General features: G+C 37.5%; 1 protein-coding gene across 1 annotated transcript in view; it reads left to right on the top strand.

The window, feature by feature from the left end:
* Positions 1–21,517, top strand: part of GARNL3 (GTPase activating Rap/RanGAP domain like 3) — a 225,399-nt gene that overhangs the window by 91,636 nt on the left and 112,246 nt on the right. The window contains 6 exon segments of the mRNA XM_020984961.2: positions 9,634–9,709; positions 11,710–11,808; positions 13,694–13,797; positions 15,611–15,719; positions 18,548–18,593; positions 19,917–20,023. Of these exon segments, the coding sequence (XP_020840620.2) occupies positions 9,634–9,709; positions 11,710–11,808; positions 13,694–13,797; positions 15,611–15,719; positions 18,548–18,593; positions 19,917–20,023 (541 nt within the window).

The raw sequence follows: 21,517 nt of genomic DNA, 5'->3' as shown, positions 1-21,517 counted from the left end.
CTGTATTAGTCCTTTTATAGTATGTTTGGCTGTTGAATAACTCTTCTCAGACCTGAGACAGCAGTGTAGTATACATGAAAGAGCACTGGACTAAGGTCAAATAACCAGGGTACAAGAATTTAGAGCTGAAAAGCAACTTAGGCCAAGCCCTTCACAGAGAAGTTAGCTGATGGTCTAAGGTGACCCAGGTAGTGAGTAGCAGAGTAGGTATTTGAACCCTATTTCTCTACCTATAAACACAGCATTCTGTTTCTATTACACCGCAAGTCTGACGTCTCTTGCTGTCTTGGACTCCAGTAGACTCATTTCTAAGATAAGGATGTTGAAATAGATGATCTCTCACTCAGTTCACTTCCAAAGAGCAGTCTATGAATCTGTTGTTACTAAATCTCTATATTTATTGTTAATCTAATGCTTTTTTGTCTGAGGATCTGGGTGCCCCTAAAAGCATTATAGGTAAACTTCCGCTCTCTACATCCCCCAGATTCTTTTCTTGTGGTAGAACTGTGTTAATAAATACATTGACAAGTCCAGCTGTCTAGGAATTAAATTTCTGTCTGAAATAGTGCTGATAAGAGCATTTCTTCAACAAATGTTGATTAAACTCTGTGGAAGACACAGCTAAATCTACAAAAGGTACAAAGAAATAGAAGACTAGCAGCCTTTGTTCTGGGAGCTTGTGAGGGTAGAGTGGGGAGAGCGCTGGACTTTGGATTCAAGTCAAAGCTTTGACACTTAAATAACTTTGTAACTGTTGTATATCAGCTCTGCATCTTTGGGCAAGTCACTTAAGTGCTTTGGGCCTCACTTCTTATCTGTAAATTGAGAGGCTTAGACTGGAGGATCTCTCAGGCCCTATACAATTCTAAGTGTATGATATCCTATGTGTATAATAACAATAGCTAATGTAACACTGTGGAGCTATCACAAAGGAAAAATTTCTTCAGAAGGGACATTCATAAATATACAAACTCACTCCCCCCCAACACGAGGGAGGCATAATTCTCTTCCCCTTTTGCACCATCTCAGTCACTGGGAAGAAGGGGATTAGATTCACAGTTTAGCTCAGTTCCCATAGAGCACAGTCCCAGGACCAAGTCCAAAACCCGCCACCTTCTTGAGTCCCAGTCACCTTGGCTTTTCAGGGCTTCTATGTTGAAAGGACTAGTTGCAGACAATCCTGGCTCAAAGATCACCATGGTTTATATTCCTGGTCCTATGGAAATCACCTCTATCATTTAAAACTGAGTACAAACAACACAGAACAGAAACAAACACCCATAGGCCCATTTCTTGGAGCCAGGGTAAAAGAGAAAGAGCAAGGAAAGTGCAAGGCCCTTCTCCTTTCTCACTGGTTCAGTTCATAGCGTCTATACTAGGCCCAGCTGCTAGGAGCACAGCCTAAAAGGTAACAGAGAGAGCAAATGGCTCAGCTACACTAACTTTAAAGACACAAATAACCATACTTAGTGAAACTAGACATGCTTAAAGCTGTTAAAGATCCAAAAATGAAATGGATTGCCTCAGAAAGCAGTGGGTTTTGCCTTCACTAGCTGTTATCAACAAACAACAGTTTAATGATATTATCCTTACAGTCCATTTGTGGAAATAGGATATATACATATGAAACACACAGTTGCAAATTCCTCAGACTCTGAATATCAAATTTATTAGGGACTAGACAGATAGCCTAGGAGTTACTAGACTCACCAAGAAAGGTGAAGAAATACTCTGGCTGCCATAATTCAAAAGTGTGTAAGAAAATTTTCCAAGGATACAGAAATCAGGGAAGAGATTCCAAAATTACAGGATCCACAGGATACCAACAGGAATAAACCTGAGGTTCAACTCATCCAAATATATTGCTTTTAAATTCTAAGGCTACAGTAACGAGGTAATAGGAGATGATGTTAGAGGGATCCAGAAAAATCCAATACATATATACCAAATTGAACAGGGTCAAAAGAAATTGTGATATAATAAAAGTCAAGGAAAATAGAACTTAATCCCCAAATCTCAGGGAAAAAGTGAGCATAATTTTTGTAAGACATCACAGAAGTTTCAGGAATTTATAGACAAGCAACCCAGCCTTGGAGTCATTTTTGATGTGCAAATACACTAAAAAGATGTCACCAAGGTAAAAGCACCCTTTACAACTATGAATGACTAATGACTCCCTTTAAATTCTGCAGAGGAATAATAAAATAAATAAAAGTAATATTGTTTTAGTTAACATCTTTCTCAGTATAATCATTTGATGGGGGTAAGGGTGGGGCTGTGAATGGGAGTGAGGAGGAGACATCAAAACAGCACATATTGATTTAACATCTGTATCAGTGTTATCACAATGAAGGGCATCAATGGTATCTACTTCAGTATAAGTTCCACAGTAGGAAAACAAGCCAGCCGTATGTTGTTTATATTAACTAAATGGTACAAGTGGGTTTGAGGAGGGAAAATTTTAAAACGAAAGACAAATAGTTAAAGGATTGATGAGAAGAATGACTTTGTTATGGGTACTACAAACGAAGAAAAGGAGAAAAATAGAAGTGTAGAAACGGAAAGAGTGATACTTCTATGTCAAATAAGGAAGAAGGTCCAGAAGTTAAATTTTTAAAAAACTTATAGTAGTAATATTATAAAATATAAGAACTGTTTGTTATGTGTGTATGCTTTAAGATTGGAATAGTATTCGTCCTTATGAAATTAGGTTGATTATTGTCCTTGCTGACAAGACAGATAATAGCATATAGTATAATGTAGGAATAAAAATCAAATGTAATGGTTGTAATCTTGAAGGTAAATAGATTGAATTCCCTAATCATAAGAACTAGTTTCTGAATAGATTAAAAAACACAACTCCAACAATATTTTGACTCCATGGAACACACCTAAGACTAAAACACACAAATTTAAAATTTGAGGAAGAACTAAAGTATACAATACTGCAGCTCACACCAAAAAAATCAAGAGTTAGAATCATGACTGGAATCAGACAAGGCTGAATTCAAATTAGAAAGCATTAAGAGGGATAAATAAGAGAACTACATCATACTTTCATGTGTTATTGATAAAGAATTTCAATATAATCTACATTATAATCAACAGCAAAGCAACTGATTTTTTTTTAAGGAAAAGTTACATGAATTGCAAAAAACAAGATTTAAAAAGATAATTAGAGATTTAAGTACCCCATAACAGACTATAATGTTTCCACCAAAAAAAAAAAAAGACCTAAATAGAATGCTGAAAAGAAATGGATTTAGTAACAAGATTTGGAGATAGCTAAACAATGAAAGTAGGGGAATATAACTTTTTATTCAGATAAACACCTAAAATATGTACAAAGAAAAGATCATGTTCTAAGGACACAGAAGTGATCGGTTTAGAAAGACACAACTTTAAACACCACACTTACAAACTGCAGTGTAGTTAAAATAGTAATCAGGCCTTGCTCTTCTGCTTTGTCTTCCTATACCATCCTCCTCCTCATTCTAAGGCTATATGAAACTATATGAATACTGTTGGGTGATCATGGCAGGATCTGAAGGGAGTGACCAAAGAAATCTAGATGCAGAAGGACCTCAAGGTTAGCCATTTCTATAGGAAGCTTTCCAGAGTCACAGATTGAGATGGCATCTTGTACCAGAGCAATGCCATTCTGAAATATCTGGGTTATGAGTTTGGGCTATATGGGAAGGATATTTAAAAAGCTACTCTGGTAGACATAGCAAATTACAAGGCAAAGGACTTTTGAGTCAAATACAGTAACAAATCTATCCAAACTTTGAAGAAGGGAAGGAGCAGTACATGAGGGCTCATCTTAACTGCCAGTTAAAGCCTTGCTGGCCCAGAATGGAAGGCAAGGCCTTCATCATTGGGAACCAGATCTCTCTTGCTGATGACAGCCTGCTGGACCTACTGGTGATTCACCAGCTCCTGGCCTCGAGCACTTGGATGCCTACCACTGATTCTCTGCCTAGAAGGGCCAGCTTTTTCCCCAAACCTCAAACTCTTTCTGGCCCCTCCCCAGCATACTTCTCTCGCAATCAATGGTAAATAGTGAGAGCCTGGCCTGGCTTCTCTCAGAAAATAAAGATTTTCTAAAATACATTAGTAATCAACAGGAAAAATAGGATCAAATTATCTAGACCTAAATGGATATTGCTTGTCAAAGAACAAATTATAAAAAACAATAACAGTTATGCTAAAGATACCACATTTTATAGGATACGAATAAAGAATTCTTACAGACACATTTATATCCCTGAATGACAAGAGAGTTATTGATCCAGAGCAGAAGGAACCCCAAACTCAATATGTCCAAAATAGAACTCATCTTTCCCCCAAAACCTGTATCTCTTCCAAACTTGCCCATTTCTGTCAAAGTCTCCACTGTTTTTCCAGTCTCGTGGTCATATCCTCAGTGCCAGGCTTGCCTGCTCACTTTCCCTAACCTCAGTCAGCTGCCAGATTATTTGGTGTCTACATCTCTTGCTGTCAACCACTTCTCCTTACTCTTACAGCCACCCCTTTAGTTCAGGACCTCATTTCTTCTCACCTAGAATATTATTGCAAAAGCTTCCTAATTGCTCTCTCTCTCTTACCACTCCAGTCTTTCCTCCACACAGCTTCCAAAGTGATTTTCCTTACCTGCAGATCCGACCATGTCATTTCCCTATTCATTAAAATCAGCGGTTTCCTGTTGATTCTAGCATAAAAATTAACTCTGTTTAGTTTTTAAAGTCCTTCATGACCTGGACCCAACTTATCTTTCCTACCTCACTCATTACTTCCGTTCCCATACGCTGAGATCCTGCCGAACTCCCTCTTGCATCTCTGTGCCATTGTCCTGGCCATCCCCGAAGCCTGAAATGAGCTTGTCTCCTCACCTGTACCACAGAGAATCCTCTTCCTTCAAGATCCCATACAACCTCCACCTTCTATATGAAGCCGTTACTGATCCCCCAACCTCCTCCTCTAACAACTCATATTTAACCGCCTTGTACTTATTTGCATTTGTTCTCCTCATGCTTATTCTGTATGTATTTGCATATGTACAGATTGACTCTCTCATTAGAACATAAACTCCTTAAGAATAGGAATTATTTCATTCTTTGTATTTGTCTCACAGTGTCTAACAGAGTGCCTGGCACATAGTAGACACTTACTCAATATTTGCTGATCAATTGACCTCAAAGGTCATCTAATTTAAATGATTGAATTCAGTTTATAGTTTAAAAATTAGAAAATGAGCAATATCTGGGATATAATAGGCCCATAATAAATGTTTGTTGATTGATTGATGGGACTGCAGGACCAGATTAATTCACAAGTTATTTCTTCCAAACATTCAGAGTAAATAATCCCTGTGCTATATATAGATCATTTTGAAATATAAAGCTAGTGTTCTACTCAGTACTTTCTAAGAGGCAAGTATGGTCCTGATCTCCAAACCACCTTTGATTAAGGCAAAGAAAGAAATCTACAGACTAACTCAGATGCATAGATATTAATACTAATATAAAAATATCAAATAAACACTGGGAAATAATATACAATTATATATCAAAAATATTGTTCACCTGATCAAGTAGGATTTATACTAAATATGCAAATATGATTCACTATTAGAGAAATAATAAGCATAATGAATCATATCAGTAATTAAAAAAATCATATAATTATATATGAAACTAGGAAGAATAGCTAATACATTGGATGACAGGATCTAAAAAGATCTCAAAAGACTGGGCTAGACCTAATAGGAAGAAATATAATACTGATAAATTCACAGTCCTATATTTAGGTTCAAATCAACTTCATTAATTCTAGAATGGAGGAATAAATAAGACCTAAATAAACCAATATCAGGAAAAAAAAAATTTAAACTGAGAGGCAGCGTCCTATAGTGGAAAGAACTCTGGTTGTGGAATTGGAAAGAGTCTGAGTTCAAATCTCACCTCTGACTTACTTATTTGTGTGCCCATGAGTAAATCACTTAATTTCTCTGTGCCTAATCATCTATAAAATGACAATAATAAAATTTTAATAAAAATTTATCCCACTGAGTTGATTAAAGGGTTAAATGAGGCAATGGATCTAAGTCCCTTTATATATTTTAAGGCTCTTAATAAAGATGCCAGTTTTTATTTATTCCTGGTAACAGTACCATACAATTGCTTTCTTCCACCCTACCCTGCAAAAGAAAAAAGAAAAAATAATTAATGCAATCTTAAGCCATATTAAAAGTATAGGGTCCATAACAAGTGAAGTAACAGTCTCTGTGCCAAACTGCTCAGACCACTGGTGGAGTATTCTGCTAGGTTCTGGTTGCTGTGTTTGAATATAGTCATTTGTAATCTTATACACATCCACAGGAAAAAGACTAGTTAGATGAAGCAGCTTAAAATCATCATACTATTTAATTTAATTCAATAATTTAAATAGTGCTTTAAGATTAAACAAAATTCACCTTCACAGCACTGGCATGTGCATAATGGCATATGAAGGAAGGCTTACTGAACTGATAATGTACTTACAATCTCTTTTCACCCCCAACACAAGGTAGCCTATTTGTGGTTAACAACAATAGCAACTGACATTTATATAACACTTGAAGTTTTATAAATGTTTTACTCCTAACCCCCTTTATTGGGTGTGTATAAATACTGTTGTCCCCATTTTACAGATGAAACAAGTTAGGCTCAGAGATGGTAAATGACTTGCCTATGGTCATACAGCTAGTGTCAGAACCTGGATTCAAACCTAGGTTTCTTGATTTCAAGTCCTGTGCTCTTTCTGACAGCAGTGCATGTTACTCCAATATTAGTATACTATTCCAGTGGAATAACTCATGGTCTTACTCTTTTACCTATTATATGTTTATTACTACTTTGCATTGACTTCATACCATCTAGGAGAAAGAATCATTGGCCATTTCAGGATTAGCATTAGGTCCTAGGACATTTATAACATATAATCAAAATATATATACTGAGCACTGCTATGAAGAAATTCTATCCCTCCCCCAAACTCCACCAAAAACTTCAATTCCTTTTTCTCTATGCATTTAACCCATCAATAAACATTGTATCCTACTGTCTGGAGGAAGTATCATTAATCCATCTGTGATTTTACCTTCACTTAACGGAAAGGTTACTAGACCTCACATGCCTCTAGCAATCTGGCATTCAACTCAGTCTCATGGTTTATTTCCTGGCTAATACTGCCCTATACCTTGTCCAGTGTGCTCAGCTTCTGCCATATAACCCTAAAACTATTCATTTAGGGCTGCATAAAACTATTTTCTAAGTCATCTGGCTTTTGGTGGTCTATAATACAGAAGTTAGCTTGAGGGAGACCTGCAGGCCCTGTACCCAAGCCGAGAAGGATTAACCATGATGGAGGAGGGAGATGGAAGGGCCTGAACATGGAAGGGCTCCCAGAGCCTCTAGAGCTAGAGGGACCATGAAAAGCCATAGCCCTAGATTTTAATGTGGACTTCAGCATGATACCCCAAACTGACTGTAGTGTACTTGCCAAGTAAGAGGGCATGCTTTATTTCCTGTGCCAGCAATACGTGTCACATATTCTGTTATTCAACTCATCTGTTGACTAGAGAGAGTATGACATGGTCTATTTTTTCAGTAATTGCTATAAATATTAATATATGGATTTGTCTATCAATAACATGTCATCTATTTGAAGACTATCCAGGTCTTAGAAAAATTGTTGTAGTTATGCCACCAGGAAGATCTTTACAGAAGGGGAAATTGGTGTGGCTTACCACAAAAACCTCTAGATTACATCTTAAATCCATCCCTTTAATAGTCCCTCCATCTTCTGGCTCTCACTGCCTTCTGATGATGTGGCACTTCTAGCCACCCTTTCTGGCAGTGACTGTACTTTCACTCATAAACTCCATCTCGCTGGTTACAGTGAAGGAGTCAGAATACTCCTTGCTTCCCATTGCCACTTAAAGACACTCCCTTTGCCACCATCATTCAATGACCTCTCCTCACTTGAAGTTCATTCAATCTAAATTTATCACCCAGTGATAAAAACAGCCTGGTAGCTGCTATCTACCCACCCCTAAGACACTCTCTATTCTTTCTCAGTAACTTCAATGCCAGGCTCATGGGCTTTTCCTCCACCTCAACTGCTGCCTTATACTAGAGCACTTCAATGTATAGATATAGATAAATACTCTTCCCAGAAATAACTTCCCAGCTCCTCACTCTAGTGTATTAGAAGGGACACAGACTTTGACTTGACTTTCAGCCACGACTCAGTGGCCCATATCTAAGTCACTCTTGCTCCAGATCTGCTTGTCATCCACCAATGGTCTCCGTTGCATGGGCCTGCCCTTATGAAAGGGACAACAAATACTTAGCATCATGACATCTATATCCAGAAGGGACCTCAGAGGCCATCTATTCTAACCTCTGCATGAACAGAAATCTCCCCTACAGTTTCCCTAAGTGGTCATCCAGCCTTTCCTTAAAGACCTCTAGCAAATGCACTGTTTGGCAAAGCAGCCCATTCTGTTTTGAAACATCTCTACTTGTTAGGAGATTTTTTTAATGTAAATTGATCAAAACCTGCCTCTCTGAAATTCCCCTTGGACCTGTTATCCTTCTGGATGCATGTCACCAGGTCACAAAGGGACTGAGAAACACTATTCAGGCAACGTGGTATGGTAGAAGAAGCATTGGCTTATGGAATACTACTGTGCTGCAAGAAATGACAAATGGGTTGATTTTGGAAAAACTTGGAAAGACTTGCATGAAATAATGAAAAGTGAAATGAGCAGAACCAAGAGAGTATTGCATACAGTAAAAGCAATATCATTTGAAAAATAATTGCAAACGATCAAGTTATTCTGAATATTACAAATACTCAGATCAACTACAAAGAACGTATGAAGGAAGATGCTTCCCACCCCCAGAGAAAGAACTGATAAATAGAAGTATATGTAGTATGGTTTTACATATGTTTATAAACCTGTGTCATATGGTGACCTTCTCTAGTATAGGTTGGGGAAAGGGAGACAGTTCAGAACTTAAAATATAACAAAAAAATGAATTAATTTTTTAAAATCTCATTGGCACTGGAGTCAGAGGACCTGGATTCAAATCCCTCCTCTGATGCTTAACTACGTGTGTATCTTGGATAAGTTACTTGGATTAGGTGGCCTCTGACATCCCTTCCACCTCTATATTGGTAATCCTGTGATCAATAATCATACTCAAAGGGTCTGTCCTATGATATCTGTAATTTCTGTAACTCTTCTAGGTTTATAAAGTACTTTTCTCAGAACAACCTGGTAATGTAGGCCTTGCAGGAATTAGTATCCCCATTTTCCAGATTAGGGCTATGAAACCAAGAGAGATTAATCAGATTGCTCAGGGTCACACAGTTAGTATTTGAGCAGTGTCCCCAGGTCTTATAACGCCAAATCTAATGCTCTTTACCGCTGCACTAAGCATGATTATACTGTTGTCTGTTGACATTAGTATTCTGTTTCTATGCAAGTAGAACATCCTGTAATCATTCATGCTCTTCTGGCAAAAGTAATAAAACACTTCAATTCCTATCTTTGTTCTGAAATGTTGTCTTTATATTTTTAAGGGCTGTGTAAATTTCAAGTTTGGGATTCTTTATGCCAAAGATGGGCAACTCACTGATGATGAAATGTTCAGTAATGGTGAGTCCAGCAATAACTCTTACTCTCGAGGAGTTAAAATCAGTCATCTGCCCTGGTTACATAGTTTTAGCAACCCCTGTCTCTTCAGTTTTAAGGATTTTTGCAGAGAAGCAGCAATCAATAGTAATATTTGTAAAGTTCTAACCCAAAGCTCTCCACCATTTTATGCAGGAGTAGAAGAATCTGCTACTATACATGTGTAGTAGTGGTGTAGATTTATTTTGTGGATTCAGGTCACGGGAATGGGGAAATGAGTTCATAATAATAGACTTGCCCTTGCATTCAATAATTTGCATGATGAAAACATTTATCAAAAGGAAATTAATGGAGCTCTGCTGCTTTTACAAAAATCATTACATGTAATAGCATATGGACCTGTGATCTCCTTAAAGTATGCACCCCCTCTACTGGTACAGATAGATTGCCATCTAGCCACATCCTCATTCTGGGCAATTCTCGTCCATAATTTTCCCTAAATGCCCCCCCCCCCCAGCAGATCTGCCTAACATGCCAAAGACCTTTTTCTAGTTCTTTTAATATTTCATGGTACTTAGACTCTCTAGCTGTTGTTATAGCACTCTTGAAAACAGACCAACCTGCTGCCTTTCCTGTTCCAGATGTCCAGCAAGAATGTTGTGTGCTCTGAAATTCCTGCTCTATGACTGACCCCTTTCCCTTCACTTTAGACATCTTCCCCTCATGCCCCTCCCATTCAGCACTGTTGGAGGTTTGGCTTTTCCTATATGGCACTGCCTCCTTGTCTGTACTCTCCAGGCCGGACTCTACTTTTCTCATAACCCACTTCACACCACTTCTCGAAAGGGAGGCTACTCATTGTGCCCGCTGCCACTTTCACCTTCTTTCAGCTTCCCTTCCTATGTTCCATGGTCTAGTAGAACAAGGGTTAGTAAACCATAATCTAGCTGCCAAATCCAATGCTTGCCTGTTTTTGTGTGGCCCTTGAGCTAAGAATAGTTTTTACATTTTAAAATAAGATTTTATTGTGTTTTAAAATGAAAAAAAAAACAATTTTAGCTGGAGGGATGGTACAAAAACAGGCAGCATGCCATCTTGCCCTTAGCCTATAGTTGGCCAATACCTGGTCTAAATAAACTGGCAGCCTAGCAGTGACTCACACACAGCACTCCATGTTGCACTTCCATGCCTTTGCACTGACCATGCTCACGGCTGGAATGGTCTCACTCCTTTCGTCCCCCTCATAGTATCCCTTACAACCTTCAAGACTCATCTCAAGCACCACCTTATACCTAAAGCCTTTCCTGATTTCCCCCAACTGCTAAGTCCTTCTTCCCTAAAGTACTTTGTATCTTTTTTGTATTTATTCTATGCTTGTATTAGAATGTAAGCCCCTTAAGGGAAAGGACTTTTTCAGTTTTGTCATGGTATTCCCACCACCTAACACATTGCCTATAAGTACCTAAGTACATGAATGCTTATTGATTGATTGAACAGAAATTATATGATAACAGTGTATGTTAGCCATGTAATATTTTGTTTAATTGGTTGGCATAGTTCTAAAACTTCTCTAATGTATTCCCCTTCCATGATGAAAGTTACAATATGGTTTCCAATTCAGTTCAAAAAATTCAGTTGCATGCTTTCAATTGAGGCAGTGCTTGCTTTGGGCAGAACACTGTGCTAGGCACTGAAGGATATACAAAGTTAAGATCAGATCCAGTCCCGACCTTTATGGATCTCATATGCCAAAGATGTACATAGATAGCTATGATACTTATATATGATAACTATATGAGGCTCAGAACAAAGCACTGTTTGAAGTTCCTGAGGCTGGCCTTTCTTAGCAAGGAGGATGCCCAAGGAGAAGGAATGTGAATTTCACATTTTACTTACCAGTAGTACATATTGCCATGTACCAATTTTCAGGTTTCCCTTAGAGAATGAAAACTGTGAATCAACATGTTGTCACCTAGCCTCTGATTTGGATGATTTTCCTAATTCTTGATTTCTTCTTTCTTCAGAAACTGGCAGTGAAGCTTTTCAAAAATTAGTCAATCTTTTGGGTGACACAATTACTCTAAAAGGCTGGACAGGGTATCGAGGAGGTCTGGACACCAAAAGTAAGATTTCCAGTGGTTGTGATTCCTTTTTTATATTGATATCTCTGAGAAATAACCTGGCCAGTATTTGACATAAACTGTAGTGGGAGGAATGAAGAAGTATGAATGTGATTGCAAGGAAGTCATGAAGTCAGTGGTTCCTGAGCATCATGGCCACAGAGATATTAATTATATGTACATTGTGATATCTTTGTGCTTTGGGAATACAAATCAGTCTTTCCAGTACCTTGGAATTATTGTAATGGTAATAATGATGATAATACTAATTTCCTATATTTTTATATAGTGCTGGAATTTTAAAAGTATTTTCACTTCCTTTATTTTGTTTGATCCTAACAATAATCTGGCATGATTAAATAGACACAGGAATTGTTATACCCCTTTGATGCATGAGAAATTGACGTATGAAAGAGAGGTGAAGTAACCTTCTTGAGGCATATAGGGAGTCACTTAATGAGGGCCTCTTTCTATACCTCATCATAGCAGGGAGGTGACTCTAAATTGTTGAAGACTGAAACTGGAATGCAGACTTGGGCAGGTTTTTCTAGGTTGGAAGGGCCACGGGCATTAGGTCCACCATCTGAGAGTTAAGTAATCACCAGAGGTTGGCCACCAAGTGATGAATTTTTTTTAAAGGAGGTGAGGGGGCTGCATACACTCAGAAAACAATTCGTGAAGACTGTCTACTAAGATGTGGAGAAGTTTAGTTTAATCTGCCTTAGTGAAGTACCTACACCAGTGAAATTATTGACCCATCATGTATTAAAATCTACAGTGAGTCATCTGGGGGATTTAGGATAAAGCCTATGCCCCTGGCTGTCAGGGATGTATTTCTCCACCTCTAGACTATGTGCACTTGTAATTAGCCCAGTTGTTTACAAGCATGTGATTTTTTTTTGGGGGGGGGAGCTAGGCAATGGGGTTAAGTAACTTGCCCAGAGTCACACAGCTAGTGTGTCTGAGGCCAGATTTGAACTCAGGTTCTGACTCCAAGGCCAGTGCTCTATCCACTGAGCCACCTAGCTGCCCCAAGCATATGATTTTTAATGCATCTTTCTGCTTCTCTGCAACATCACATGCTCTGTTTTAATTAACAGTATAACCATCTTTAAGCATCTTTCATCTGGCCAGGCTACCAGAAACTAAGCAATGTAGCATTCTCTCTTTTTAACTAGAGCACTGTTTCACAGGGAAAATGGAAACGAGAGAGTGAGAGAGAGACAGACAGACAGACAGATAGAGAAGTGGTAGATTTTTTTCTTAAGCTGGAGCTTTTCTTTAGTCTGAGAGGTGAAGTCATCCAGGTCTTCAGTGTGATGTGGAAACCTGCAAAATGGAGAAAGGAGCAGAGCCGCAGGAAGAACCAAAGAGGCCACAATGGTAGAAACAGAAAGGACCTTAGAGATGCCCTAATGCCCCTCCCTCATTTTACAAACAAGGAAACCAAGGCCCAGAAAGTCACAGTTACTTGCCCAAGATCACACAGCCAGTAAATAGCAGAGCCAGGACTCGAACCCTGTCGTCTAACTACAAGTCCAATGCTCTTCCCACTACACCACACTGCCTGAATCACATATTTTATTTCTGAATTTCCAGGATACCAGACACACCCATAATCAAATGTAAGTACAAAATTAAACTCCCCAAACAAGTATAACTTAGTTTTAAATTATTCCTTTTGGATTATCCATGCTAATCCTTCCCTTCATTTACTAATGTAGATAATCAAGTGTTGTCTGTATGAATATAGACATGTGATGTGTGCAAACACATCTGCAAAGACATCTAGCTATCCAATACTACTACTCTGGTCCATAAAATAAAAACTTTCTTCCTGCAGACTTTATATATTGTGTTCACTAAATGTAACTTCCTCTTTTTACAGATGATACTACAGGACTATATTCTGTGTATACCGTGTACCAGGGACATGAGATTATGTTTCATGTTTCCACCATGTTACCATACTCTAAAGAGAACAAACAGCAAGTGAGTATGATGTCATCATAAGAAAAACTCATATTTACAGAGCCCTTTCAGTTTTACAAAGTATTTTTCTTATAAAAACCATGTGAGTTAAGTAGTAAAATTGTTAGACTCATTTTACAGATGAGGAAATGGATTCTCAAAAAGAAGTCAAGTGTCTTATAGACCTTGACAGTGAGGAACAGAGCCAGGACTCAAGCATAGGTCTTCTGACTGTACCACCAGTGCTTTTTCCACTAGGTTTATAGGCTTCCCTAGGCTGTTTAGAAATGTAAGATTCACGTAACCTAAAGATAATTATAATTACAATAAAAATAGCTAATATTTATATAGCATTTATTCTGTGCCAAGAACTGCACTAAATACTTTACTATGCTTACCTCACTTTATCCTCACAACAACCCTGGGAGGTAGATGCTCTTATTTTTTACCACATTTTACAGCTGAGGAAACTGAGGCAAAACTGAAGTAAAATGACATGCCCAAGATCACACAGCTCTAAGTGTCCAAGGACAGATTTGAACTTAGGTCTTTCTGACCCCAGGCTTGATGCTCTTTCCATTGCACCACCTAAAGGTGTGTTGTTATGGTCTTTAAAGCCTTAATATACAGTAGAAATGAAACTGCCCTCTCCTTAGATATCATCCTGAGGCCTTTAATCAAATAATCTGTCAACCAGCAAGCATTTATTAAGTGTTTTTAATATGCTAGGCACTGGGCTAAGTGTTGGAACTTGTGTTAGTAATCCATAGATATTCACTTTTACAGATTCATGGGCAATTATCCTCATTGCCAGCAGCTACTGCCAATTTTATACTACTTTCACAACAATAATTTATGTAACAAAGTTTATAAAAAATTTTCTTAACAAATTAAATATAGGGAAACTGTTTTTTTACCTTAAAATGGATTTTAATTATCTTTTTTCTTATTGTTTCAATGACTCAATCACATAGTAATATCCAGGAAATAAAACCAATGGCCACAAATAGTGTCCTTCCAAGGAAGAAACTGGGATTTTCAATACTGAGTGTCATAGTGTGCTAAGTAAGCCCTGGCAAAATGACATACACAAAGTGATCCCTCCCTCCTTGCCCTTGGGGATCTAGTAGTATCAGTTAGTATGGCATATCACATACGTATTGTATGTGCAGATACACAGGCATATGCTGATGGTTTTCAAAGAAAAAATTTTAATTTTCTTTAGGATTTCTGGTTTTTATGTTGAGCTTTTCATCTGATTCCTTTAAAAAAGAAAGGATTTGAAGGATTTATCATTAATAAATAAGATGAGGGAAGGATAGGCAACTAGCCAGAGATCTGAGGGAAATTGGAATCTTCATTGTGCCTGTCTTCAGTTGTTGTGAGACATTTATATTTTTGTGTACAGACATTGAGGGATTTGTTTTGTGTGATTGTACATATCTGTTACATGAAATTTGCTTTTTTTTGTTTGTTTTAATGTAGTGGGAGTAAGAGGGAAAGAAAATAAATTTCTGTTAATTTTTTTTTAAATAGGTTAGGGGTGCTATACATGTAAAGTGTTTCATGAACATTCAAATAACTTTGCTGTTTTATTAGTTCTTCTGACCTCTTATAAAGCAGGAGAAATCTGTAAGTGAAAATGTGAATGTAAAAATATGAAAAAAAGCCCACATGAACAGTAAAACTGAAAGTGTGAAAATGAAAAAAAAAAGTTTCTGGCAGAAGGTGGGATTAAAGGATTGTTTCCCCTTGTTTAGGAAAATTTTATATACTTTGAGTTGCAGTATTTTCCCCCTAAATCTACATAATATGTTATTGTCCTTATTTACAGGTTGAAAGGAAGCGCCATATTGGAAATGATATCGTCACCATTGTGTTCCAGGAAGGAGAAGAATCTTCTCCAGCATTCAAGCCTTCTATGATCCGCTCTCATTTTACACGTATCCTCTACCATTCCTAAAATTTAATTATTGAATGTCATCTGCCTTAGTGGATTATTTTAATTCAACATGCACACAGAATTAATTTGATTTTGTATTTCTAGATTCATAAACTGACTATTTTAGCTACTTCTCTTCCCAGTTATGGATTTCTATATACTTCAAAGAATACAAAATAACTTTGTTCTTAGACAATGCTTGAGCTATGAAAACTTTTCCTTCCTTAAGGATTTTCTAAAGCTATTATAATGCTAAAACTGCTATGATACTAAAGGCTTAACATCCATCAGGCAGTACATGAAGAAGCCGAGAGGCAGACAGTAAATCCTTTAAGATGTTTGTCAGATGTAGAATGTTGCCAGTCTGTAAGATAAAAGGCCAGATTCATCTTCCATATTCACAGTTAAGTCCTTTCTGTAGCCACTATAAAGTCATATCTTGTAATCTTGAAAAATGATAACGCTAATGTAACTTTTTCTTCCCTTCTCTCTCACTCCAATTTTGGAGCATTCATAACTTCAGTTACCCAGAGAGATGCAAAGCTTTAAGACAGTAAAGCTTCCTAGAACCACATAGCTAGATTGTGTTGCTCTGTAAAATGTAAAATAAGTCTATACAGACTGTGCGCTCTGTGTTTGTATACGTATGCCTTAGCTTGAGATCATACCATGTATAAGGTACTAAGAGAAAGTTCTATGCAGAATGTATTTTTTTTGTTTAAACGTATTCCTTGGAGCAGCAAACATGAGAGTTCCTTATGCTTCTTATACTTGTTATTGTGTTTGCCATTATGCTTAGTTAATTATGAAAACTGATTGCATTATATATTTTCATTTACTCATTTGATCAGTTTAGTAGCATAATACTCCTCTTTTTAAAAGTTGAAAAGTATGTTTATTTACATTATTTCATCTTCTTCATTATATCTTTGCTCTAGAATGAGGTAGGGTAGAAAATGGCATTATTATGCAGTTGTCTGAGTCCTGTACCCTCAGACTTCAGACATACTTCCAAAAGTCATGTTATTCATTGAGATATGTAGCAGTCAATGGCAAAATTAACTCAAATTTAACACAGAATTTCTTCCTTCCTTCATCAGTTTCACTTTGTAGGTACTCTGTGCAAGATGGGTCAGGGGGAGGGAGATAACTTACAAATTATTGAAATTAAATAGTTACATTTATTAATGTTCCTTTCAAGCTCTATTGGTCCAGCAAAAAAAGGGCCAAGTAGCTGTTACAAACTCAACTTGCTCCTGGCATCTCTAACCATCTGCAGTGTAGGAGATACATTAGAATATTGAGAGCCCTAGCTAAGGAGAAATAAGAAGAGATGAGGTAAAAGATTGGGGAAAAGTAATGACTGCTGACCAGCTCTTCCTTCCAAATGCCCCAGTGATATTTTGTTTGTCTTAATAAGGACAAAGTCTGTCCAATGTGGATAAGCCTCCCTTTTATTAGGATTCACTGTTTAAACCTGTGTAGATAACTTTTGTCAATTTCTAATTTCATCAGTATGGGTGTTTCCTTCCCCTGTTACAGATGCCAGCCACTCCACACCTGTGCATTTCCTGCCCAGCTCTTCCTATAAATATTATATAAGAACCAGAGACCTTCTTTTAGTCTTTCTCTGCTTCAGTTCTCATGGTATAGCAGTTAGTGTATTCCGTTCTCATGATATATGGTACATTAAAAATGCCAGCATTAAATTATTTGTAAACTGTCCAAGAAACATAAGATTCTTTGGACCTTCAGAACCTTTTTGCTACTCTTCCACCATCGCTGCAGGAGAGAGCTGCAGGACGAAGAGTAGTTTTGGATTTTTATCAGTTTTATAGGTCACCATCACCAAAAACCTTAGGGCCTGTAATCAATCATCTGAGGATGAGTCTCGCTGGAATTTTCTAGGCTAGTCCTCACAGGATAGAAGCAGTTGATCATTGAACAAAACCTTTCCAACTTGGTAATAAAGCCTGTCAGATACTGTGTGACACTGCTATAGCCTGGGATGACCTGGTGGAGGATTCCATCAAAGTATGATCATTCTGGGAATGCTATTACCAAGCAAGATGGAGGGAAGGGGAATTGGGGTGGGAGGAATTTTGGAGGAAAAGCATTTTTCTTAATTTCCTACTTGAAATGTGAGTAAATATGGGCATTGTAGTATGTTTAGGATTTTATTATTCTTTGAGGGATCCCATTTCTTTCATAGCTTTGTTCCCATTCATCCCAGCTTTTTTTCCTTTTTCAGAGCTCAGCTCGAGCATTGCTTTTTACATGCTGCCCAAGCTTTTTATTCCTCCACCCTAAAATTAACCTGTATTTATTTTGTAGCAATTTTTATGTATTTATATGCATATAGTTGATTCCCTTGATAGAATGTAAGCTCCTTGAAAATACTAATAATTTCATTTTTGTCTCTGTATCCACAGTACTTGACACATAATATTTGATTAACGGATGCTTGTTGGTTGATCTATTGTTCATTGACAGTATGGTTCCTATCAAGAAACTTCATTAATGTTGCTTTTCTGATAGATTGAGAAGTATTATAAACTCCTTACCCAGAGAATGAGCCTAATCAGAACTGATGTAGCAACTTAACAATCTTGTTTCCTTGGACCACTGATTTCCACCATCTGTTTGAAAAAAAAATTGCTATCATGATTCAGTTATTTAAAGATTGAATTATATGAAGTACTAGGCAGAAAAGCAATACTATTGCCATACCTATTCTGTTTTTTCATCAGTAGAGTGATTTTTCTAAGAACAAACTTATCATTGTTACCACTGAAAATCACTGATTAATTTCTTTCACTAACATGGCAGATATTTTTGCCTTAGTGAGGTATAATCAACAAAATGACAACTTCAGGTAGGTTATAACTTTAACCAAATTATTTGCTTTATTTCTTACACTTTTTCTTGAAGCCAACATTGCCTTTAATCAAATTCTTGCTATTAAAATTTCTTAAGCCATTGATTTAATTTCTGCTATATTGATTGCACTTATTTGGAATAGCCACCCAAGTATAGTGGCTTTTGATTAGGGTCGTCATCTCTTTGGCAAAGAGAAGTTTATTGAAGGCAGTCCTTTACAGCCTCATTCTGTGTTCCAGATCTGTGACACAAAGCATTTGTGTTTCAGGAAATTGTTGCACATCATGATGAGGAAAAGTTTGACTTAGTCAGAGTTGGCTTTCCCTTCCCCATGGTGTATCCTTTTTGCCTTAGCCTTTAATTCTCACATTTTAAACTCTTTAAGGAGCTTTGATTTTGCCTGGGTGGTTTGGTGATGCGTCACTGATTCATATCACACCTGCCTCCTGTTAAGCCTTGAGCAGACAGTCTAATTATTCTGTGGCCAAAGTAGATCATCACCTAATGGCCAACCTTCTGGGGATGAGCTTTACTAGTTTACCTCAGCTAAACCTCAGATGATAGACATAGGATTTATATTTGGATCCATACTTGAAGCCTTTCTACCTCAGTAGGAACTGTCTAAATTTGAGTTTTATGCCACAGCCTTCAAGAACCCAAAGTCATCTCTACCCCCAAGATGAGGTATCAGAGGAAAACATTACTGAAGGCTTATTCTATTAAACCAATAATATTTATTGAACACTTATAGGCTGCATGGCATTGTCTTAGCACCACAAGCACAGTCTTGTATATGGTAGGTATTCAATAAATGTTTGGTTGAATTGAATTGAATTGTCATTTGCGCAGTGGATGGGACCACTGAATGTAGAAGAAAATGCTCTCTATGCCCCAAAGAAGCTTCTCAGGTGGGATAAGAAATACAAGTATTCTCAAGGCCCCACACAAAGCATAATTTATACAAATCACATAGAAAGAAGGATGTTGAACTAATTAGTGGTGTGAAACAGTATGATGTAGTAGAAAACATGCTAGTCTTGGAGGCTGAAGACCTGGGTTTGAATCTTGTTCTTTTTTACTTTCTACATGACCTCTAACAAGTCACTTCTCTGTGAGACTCAGTTTCCTCCTCTGTAAAACAGGAACAATAATCCTTTCACTAGCTCACTCATAAAGTTGTGAGGAAACCAATTTATAAACCAGAAAGCCCTATATGACATGAATTGGGTTTTTTGTTTTACATAACAAATTCTGGTGTGTACAGTCAGTGCTTTTAGAGAAAAGAGGTCCAATTAATTATAAAATGTTCTTTCCATAGGCTGAAAATATTTTCAGAAGAAAGTGTGCCCCTTTTTGGCCCGCCTTTGCCATCCCCACCTGTGTTTACAGATCACCAGGAATTCAGGGACTTTTTGCTAGTGAAATGTAAGTTTCTTTTTTGAGGTCCTTTTGGAAGGCTTATTTGGTCTAGGTCACAATGTATTATGCCGTTTTATTTCATGAGACTTCACAAGGCAATTTCATCTCTCTTATGCATCTCCATGCATTGTAAAAACTTTTTGTAAAGTAGTTTTTAATTTTCTGCAATTGTTCTATGGGTGTTTTGCTGACTACTTATACATTGTCCTACCCATACAGATCATCTGACCTCTCTACCTCTCCATTTACCTGTTCTCTGTCCTCTCTCCATCAAGCCATGTACCTTTCTTTACATTTTGTCCTCTGGTTTGTCCATCTCTGTTTTTGCTTTAGTGTATGACTGTCCTGGTGGATATGTGTGTGGGCTTGGCAGGAGACCAAGACTTAGGGAATTGTGTAAGAAGATTGTGTTAAGTTTGAGGTTGTAAGTGGTTTCTGAGCCCTGAATCAAGATAAACCAGTGTAGATGCTTATTTTTCAGTGGGGGATTGGGATTGATTCTACTCACAGACAGATCTTCCGAGTTATATACTGTATTTACTGATATATATTCTCTTTTATGTGTTTTGCCCAACCTCCCTTTTCTAAAGGGCAAAATTGTAACTTTCCTCACCCCCACAATTATTTTTCCTGATAGACTGACTGCTTAATGTGGCAGTTTGGTGTTTAAAGAAAAGTTTGGATCATAAGCATTAGATTTTGAAGGGACCTTAGAAATCATTCAGTCCAACCCCTTTATTTTACAGAGGAGGACATTGGGGCTTAAAGAAGGTAAGAAAGTCACCCAAGATCCCTAGGTTATAAGAACAGAGTTTTAGGATGATTTACCCAGGCCCTCTGACTCCAAAGCCATGTTCTTCCCACTATTCCACCTTGTCAGCACATTTGAGAGTGTTCTTGCCAAGCTTCTAAAACTTCCACTAAGAATTTTTACTCTTTCAGTGTCAAAACTAGGAATGGTTTTCCTGAATAATTTGAAATCATTTTCTTACTCCTCATTCCCTTTTCCACACCTTATCCTTCCCTAGTCAACCTCTCATTTTGCAGTAGCTTCCTATTGATCACCTAGAATCCGGTCTCTCCCCATTCCCTTCCATCCTTTATACATCTTCCAAATTGATATTCCTAAAGTACAGATCCAACTGTCACACCCTTGCTCAAGAAGCTTCCTTGACTCCCTGTTGCCTCTTAAAAGTACATTCTCTGCTGTTTGGCATATAAAGCCCTTCACAATGTGATTCCAGTCTTTCTCTCCAGGCCAGTCACACATTACTCCCCCTTACATACTCTATGCTTCAACCAAACTGGCTTTGCTGTTCCCCGTATATGATTTTCCATATCCTGTCTCCATGCCTTTGCACAGTCTGTCTCCCATGCCTGCAATGTTCTCACTCCTCACCTGTATCTTCTGGAACCACTCCCTCTAATCTAGTCTATGTATTTCAGTACATTTTTGAATAAAAATTGAAGCAAGAAAACATTAGAATGTGTATATGATTT

This window comes from Phascolarctos cinereus, unplaced genomic scaffold (assembly GCF_003287225.1).
Source record: "Phascolarctos cinereus isolate Bilbo 61053 unplaced genomic scaffold, phaCin_HiC Scaffold_2;HRSCAF=192, whole genome shotgun sequence".
In the NCBI taxonomy this organism is placed as follows: domain Eukaryota; kingdom Metazoa; phylum Chordata; class Mammalia; order Diprotodontia; family Phascolarctidae; genus Phascolarctos; species Phascolarctos cinereus.
This window is presented reverse-complemented; position numbering and strand designations above follow the sequence as displayed.